This window comes from Guyanagaster necrorhizus, assembly GCF_019112545.1.
Source record: "Guyanagaster necrorhizus MCA 3950 unplaced genomic scaffold BT62scaffold_31, whole genome shotgun sequence".
NCBI lineage: Eukaryota > Fungi > Basidiomycota > Agaricomycetes > Agaricales > Physalacriaceae > Guyanagaster > Guyanagaster necrorhizus.
Window position 1 is genome coordinate 42,233 of NW_025064910.1, and position 7,777 is coordinate 50,009.

Sequence of the window (7,777 nt, forward strand, 5' to 3'; positions counted from 1 at the left end):
AACAGAGTCTCTGCTGTGATAGTATAGTGCACCAACCCCTCTACTCTCTCTCCTCTCCTCTGCAGCTCTGGCTGAGGAGTCCATCTCTGCAAGAAGGCTAATTTGCATGCTAACCCAACCTTCTATCCTCTGTCATCTTCATCAGACTCAGGTTTTAACACAGGCAGACTTCCCCAGGCAATTTAAATGGGATAGGTATCTATGAGTGAGAAGATAGGATGTCAACTCTTTTGCTTAGACAGCAGCTCAGCTGAATATCCATCAATCATCAAGAATATTCTTGACATAAACTTGTTCTATGAGAAGAAGTCCCACTCCATGTTCTCTTTGTACTCAGAGAAGAAGACAGTGGAACATTTATCAGTCTACAATATGGATCATAGGTGTGTTTATGACATACATTTAACAGATAAGCAAGTGAAGGAGTAATATAACAGGCATTTATTGTAATCAAGTCCATACAACTAGTGAACAACAAAATAATATCTTGGGCATTCTTGCATATTCTCTGTAGAATGTCATTGCAGAAAATAGAGCTAGGACTTTGATTACTATTTTATAAGAAGGCCCAAGAATGTTGAAAACCTATCTAAAATACAACAACTAACCCTTTAAATACTATATTAATAATCAACAAGTCAAATCACTGTTATAAAATAGTCATCTCTGCAAAATTATAAATACAAATTGCTGTGAAAAGTAGATTAAGTGACTATGGAAAGAGTCTGAGATTCAGAATGTTGGTTAAACAAAAGGTCAAAGAGCTTTTCTGAAACAGAAATATCATCAATGGTAGTTTGCTCTAATGATGCTTCACCAAGCCTTAATTTACATTCACATCAGTCAAACTGTGATAAGGTTAAAGTGAAGAGACACTGACAGAGTATTTGACAGTGACTCCAACTCTCCTTCTGCATGTATTCTATCTGAGGCTACACAACACACTCTGAAAATAGTTCATGATACATATGCAGCAACTCAAAAGCACAGTGGATACTTACATAATGATCTGACTCTAGTAGCTGTATTGGCTCAAACTACAAAGTACAAAAATGAAAGTGATACATGTGATCAGTTTCAAATGTTAGCTTAGTCAGCTTCTTATCACTCTGCCAACAATGAAAAATGATTTTGCCTTCATTTGAACTAAGGTTTGGATGTCACATTGGACATCTTCCTCATGAATTTTCTCAGTGCTTCAAGCTCACACCAAAATAGTTCTCTAATGCATAAAGAGTGAGTTCTGAGCTGTAGTAGCAGGGCCTGATAGTTGTTTCAGCTACCAGCACAATCCAATTAGTTACCAGCTGGATTTGACACTCTAATGGCCAGCCAACTCTTTCTCATTTACAGAGCAGTCAATGATTTCAAGTCCTAAAACTTGAACTATCTGATATCAGCAACATGACATCTATAGACTCCTATTATTGTTGCAAAGTTTCTTAGTATTTTCATTAGAACTGGAACATAATATTCACTATTGGTTTCAGTTCTCCAAATATAATAAGATTTCAGATATATTAGAAGGATGTCTGAGTCCAATTCATCACTCACAAAGTATGACTTTCACCATTTGTTACAACTACTCTGTTATATTTTTTCAGCACAGATTCTGACAGCTAATAGTGTATCCAACCTAATGTCTTGAACCATAAATATATCTCTGATCTCTCTATGAAGCTGAACATGTTTGGATGGCTGACAATCTGTGTAGTTGACACAATGTCTATCTGTTGATTTTTCCAGTGGATACAACTCTTGACCCCTATGAGTATTGTTGGCAGGCAATAAGCACTCTTTTATTCTGTTAGAACACAAAAAAATATTGGCATCCTCCAACTGTCTGGTGAGTAGTTTATTCTACCCTCCTCTTTCCTCTTTCCTTCATCATAGAAATTATCCACTGAGTGATGCAACAGTTGTTGATCATGATCCATGAAAAGAGGAGGTCAACTCTAACTTTCATAATACTTTCAGATGTCTGATAATTCTACTATAGAGAAGCTAGATAGAAGAATAAAGTTTTACTTTGTGATATAAGAGAAGGCTGAAATGAGTCAGAGTAGTATCTGATATCACAATAAACTTTAAAAGTCCTTGCCCTCTTTCTCTTTGCTATTGTTGTAGCTACAGCACTTATGAACATTGAGACAAATGCTCAACAATTCATAAATAGGCTTCCTCCTCTTATGCCAAAGGCTATATATAATTGTGGGTGATATTTTATGTGAATGTGATTAAGTGACTGATGGAGGATGAGCAGCAAGTGTGACTATTCCTATGCCTATTTCATCTGGTGCACCATTCAATAAGTGATCTGGCATACTATATAACTGACTATCTGGCATTCCATATGGCAAACAGTCTGATATAATATATGGCAAACCTTCTGGTATACCATACAGGCCAAGAAAATAGACATCAAAGTCAAATTGGATAGACACTTCATAAATTTTAGTTTCTTGATTATCATTTGCCTTTATTGAGGTACATTTCTTTTGCATGCAGATTCATTTTGACTAAACTCTGTAGATGTGATATATATTTATTTTATTGTGAACTCTTTACATCCTTTTGATTCATTGAAAGAAATCATCACTGCAAGAGAGGTTAGTGCCTGTCTTATCTCTCTTCACTGCTGTGAGGCTGTAGCAACTCTGTGTGACTTGAAGATGATCAAACATTGGCTATCTCTATATCTTTTTCTGATTTGATCATATCCCCATTGTTTTTATTTCAGAAACAGTGACAGCAACACCAGGCATATAATAGGTCCTGTAGGCTTATTAAGATCACTCACTTTCAGATTGCAACTGTGACATATATCTTTTGTGTGCCAAAGAGTAGAAAGATAGATATAGATACTAGTATACTCAAGTGTTAATACTAGTGTTCACTGAAATGAGAATTTGACAAACTCAAAATTAAAGCCAAGTTTCACTCTACTGCTAATGAACTGGAGTCTACCACAAGACTGGTTATATTCACCCTGGTCAAGTACAAATTAGAGACATGACCACAGTGAATGATTTGACTTACACATTACCAATAGAGAGGAGAACTGTGAGTGCTGCCATGTATATGACTAAGAACACTGACTGGAGCATTAGTCACCAGAAGAGAGCATCCAAGTCTGTGCTTGGTGATATAAACTTTAATAGCAATGAGAACTATGAGAATTCAGAGCCTTAGAAGTGTTGTCCAGATAGAGAATACTTACTAGAGAAAAAAAGAACAAAGATGTCCAATATCATGGTTGTTATAGCACTTATGATATATTTATCAGATCATAGATACCAAATCAACTGAATATGATAAAAAAGATAAAGACTAAATGAACAGTTGATCTGCACCAAATTCATCTAAGTAAGTGATATGATAGAAGATACAGCTTGCATCTCATTGCACAGCTTCTGGATGAGTGACCCTGATCTGAGAAGGATAGCTATATATCAGATGACAAGTGGCAAATGAGTTGTGACTAATGCTTACAGCTATAATGTAGGAAAAAATGATGATACCAATAGCAGAAGAGATTGCAAATAACTGCCAAAGCTGTTAGCAAAGATGTAGACAAGGCAGAGGGAAGAATACTATACTCATGACTGTCACTGCTTCATTTTTTTATCTGAGATTGACAGGCTCATGTGTAGCTATAGAATATCAGCCATGTTTTAGTTTTATAGAGCCTGGCATATCTTGAGAACAAGGCCCAATGCAGAGATTGCAATGCTAGATAAGGATTGGATGAGTGTTATGATTTTTCACTTTTCTCTTTGCATTCAACCCCTATTTATGCTTAGTCAGAGTGTCTAACCAGCACTTAAGACCATAGGACAAAGACTTTATCATCACAACTAGCCCAGTCTGTCATTGTCTTTCAACATGACAACAATGCTCAATGACACACAATGACTCTTTTATAGACAGTAGTAACACTCAAGGACAATGAGCACAAAAGCCCAAACAGTTACAACAGATAGTCTTATATTTATTTACAATACAGAATAATATATAAGTAGAATAGCTCTCACTGTAGCACCCCAGCTTTGAGCTAAAGTTTTATCTCTATCATTCTATCTTGAGCTAATTTGAATTAGCCTTGAGATACACAGCCAAACAAATACACATAGTGAACTTGAGTGTGACTCTACAAATACAATACAGTGCTCACTTATCATGTGTTGCTTGGGCTTAATAATGAGAATCAAGAACTGACAATGTAAAAGATGAACAAGTGATGTACAATGGATTGGCAGCATAGCTAAGAGCTGACTGCAGGATACAGACCCTGAAAGAAGGCTCTTGATTGTCCTGCCAGCCAAGCAATAGCAGAAATGTGACACACTAAAACATTGTACTTCTGATGAATAGAAATCATGCTTTTGATCTTGTTATATGAGAAGAAAGCTTTGCTGTTATATATGTCAAGCTGAAGAGAACAAGTGTAATGATGAGGATCATATCAAACATTTGAATGACAATCTCAAGGATCTCAGAATTAACTAGGCAGTCAGATTATAGGCAGATTATGGAACAGTTTGTGGGAAACTCACATTGAGTATTAGCTGATATTACTTGGAAAAGCAGATGATTTGACTGCTATAGAGATGCAATATTCCAGCTATGAGTGAGTTCAATGAGTCATAGAGCAACTATTATGATTGCAGATTTTAGATCTTTGTGAAAATCAGATGCAGTTTCCTTTTACTAGTACTATGATGCCAAGTGATAAAGTTGTGTATAAAGCCTGGTATTTCAATGATGGCAATATTATATTATTATAAGATGAACACAAGATATATTTACATACTTGACTGTCCAGTCCACTTCCAAGCATCTCAGACTCAATCATCATCATTACCTTCATACCTGGAGTATATAGTGAGAAACATAGAGTGAAAATACATAATTTATAGACTTGCCTCTCAGATAGTGTTGATATTATCAACAGTCATTGTATAAATTATAGCAGATATACAATGAGTTGACTCAAATGAACAGGGTATTAACACACTTCATAATTGCTTGAGAGAGTGAAGTGATGTGAATATTGTTTCAAGGCCTATGGTATTATGAGTCATTCCATGATCTAATACTTTTACCTGATATTTTTCCCTTTTTTTCCTATCTCCTTAGTTTAGCCTATATTTGTTATTCCTACCATATATATAAGCCAGTACATATATTGTAGCTAGAGATTTTTGCAACTGACCAAGCCTTTACATCTGTCAGTGACTGTGCAAGCCTTTTGTGAGAGAAGTGACTTTTACCATTCTCTTATATTTTTGACAGCTCTATTGGCTTAATCTTTGTTTTTATCTTTTTCTCTTTTTTATCTGTGCTTCTCTCTCTAAACTTTTTATATCTCTCTATGTCAATATCTGGATCCCCTATGGCTTGATTATCTAAGGATATTCTGACTTTGACACTAATATCTAATTTTCTCTTTAATTCTTAGTTTCTTAGAATGTTGCATTACCCTTTGCACAGCCATCACAACATCACTGTTGTACTAGCTACATCAGAGATAGACAGTCCTTTATCTCAGTTATCAGGTGAGTTGTCACCAACAGACTTTAATACTAAAAATGTGGCAGATTCTAGTGCTGTGAGCACTCAGGATGCTACTCCTGTTCTGGCTGTGAGCTGTGTTCCAGCATCTGGTGCTACAGTGCTGAGAAACCTTTCTCTTGCCTGTGCATAAGCAGAGAAAGAGGATTCAAATCACTCAGAGAAATCTGACTATAGAAGTTTCAGATAATGATTCATCCTATAGTGATGTAGATAATGGAAATGATTATGAATCATCTACATCTTCTACCTTCAAGAAAGCATCCCATAGTACAGATGCAGAAGAATCCAATAGAATAGCAAGACCTGCAAGGCTTTGCTATACTCAGAGTTTTGATGACCTGAGGAAATATGAAGTTTATTTTGAAAGACTACATGAAGGAAGAAAGCTCATAAAGAAACAGCTTTCTACTACTGATGCAGCTGAATGGAATTTGACAACTGCACAGCAGGAAATGCTTGCCAAACATCAAAACAAGCTGAGAGAAGATAGGAGCCAAGAGCAACCTACTGCATCTCAGACTCCAATAGCTATATCTGGATCCAGCTCTTACATTGCTAAAGGAAATTTTATTGATCACAATCAGAAGATTGATGATACTGAATTAGATGTTGAGACACAATATGAGGCTCTCAAAATATGGAATCAGGCTTGAGACATCAATCAAGAAGTCTCTGAAGGTGATGTGTCCTATTTGGAGACTTGCCCAAAGGTTGAAGATGGTTTTATGACTGTCAGGAAGTCTTCTAAGCATAACAAACAGAAAGATCTTGGGAATTAAAACCAAAGACAAAGGTTCATAAAACAAGCCACTATGATGCTCTTGAAGTAGAGAAAACATCAGACAAAGGTTCTGAGTCAGATTTAGAGACAGAGCCTCAACCAAAAAAGGCACCCTCTAAGATAAGTGCAAAATCTTTAAAACAGAAGACTGTCAGGTCATTGACTGATCATAAAATGAGAAACATCATATGAGAACACTCAAAGGCACCTTCAAATAGCTGTTATGGGAGCTGACATAAGTCTATCCACTCTGTAGATCAGCTATCACCTGATAGCTTCTTAGCTGATATGTTAGATATCAGCAAATCAAAGAAGAAGTGGAAGGTCTTATCTGAGCACAAGAAGAAATTCAATAACAAAAAGCTTGAGAAATAGAAGCATAAGCATTATGCTAGTTCCTCTAGCTCTAAATCATCAGAGTCTGACTCAGATTCAGATTCTAATTATTCAGAATCTTCTCCATCAGACAATGGTTTCTCAAGCACTGGTTTGAGCTCATTGAGCTCAAGTAGCAGTAATGCAAGTGATGAGTTGGATGCATCAGATAGCTCTGAGCTATCCAATCATAGATGTCAACACTATCATCATCATAATAAAAGGCATAATTCCCATTGGCATAAGCATAGAAGTCAAAAACATCACTGCAAAAGATTGATTTGACTAATACCTCCTATACTCTATGATGGCACAGCTGATGATGAAAAATTCCATTGCTTTACAATAGAATTAACCCAATTCTGCAGAGAAGGTCAGGTTCTAAAGGATGAACAGGTATTTCTGGCATCATATTATCTGAAGAAAAAGGCATTATCTTTCTTCATTTAGAAGGTTTTGAAGAACTATGCAGAATGGACATTGATAGACTTCTTGTGAGGAATCTTTAATTCATGCTTCTCTTTAAATTACCAAAGTCAGTAATGGGATAAAATAAAGAAGTGCTATCAGAATGACTGCACCATTTCAGAATACATTTATGAGCTGGAAACTTTATATGGCCTTGTTGGTGTAACTAGCAAGTGTGAGCATATTATCAAGCTTTGGAATGTATTCTATAGAGAGATGCAGCATGAACTCTATTGAGCAAAGCTCAATAAGAAGGCTCATAGCTGACACTGTATTGTCAAAGAGGCTGAACTCATTGAAATGGCTGATCTTGAGTCTACACCTTGTAGTACCAAGAAAAAGAAGCCATCACAGGGAGATTCTGGAAACAGCAATAACCACAGAAATAGTGAGCATATATCTAAAAAATATAAGTCTGATAATAGTCATTCAAAAGGATATTCTCATGAGAAGAATGAACCCTGCAAGAGAGGATCTAAATTGCATAGTCAGTTATTGAGCTACAATCAACTCTTGTCATCTTTCAGAGATAATAAGCCATCAAACAGAGAGTGCAATGGTGGAAGCAAGTCTACC

The 7,777-nt window shown here is 36.1% G+C and overlaps 1 protein-coding gene across 1 annotated transcript; it reads left to right on the forward strand.

The window, feature by feature from the left end:
* Positions 1 to 7,279: 7,279 nt before the first annotated feature.
* On the forward strand, positions 7,280 to 7,438 carry BT62DRAFT_906595 (uncharacterized protein; the record flags this gene model as incomplete). The annotated part of the gene is made up of 1 exon (XM_043183643.1): positions 7,280 to 7,438. A coding segment is annotated over one exon (159 nt), but the record flags the coding sequence as incomplete, so codon positions are not given.
* Between the last annotated feature and the right edge of the window lie 339 nt (positions 7,439 to 7,777).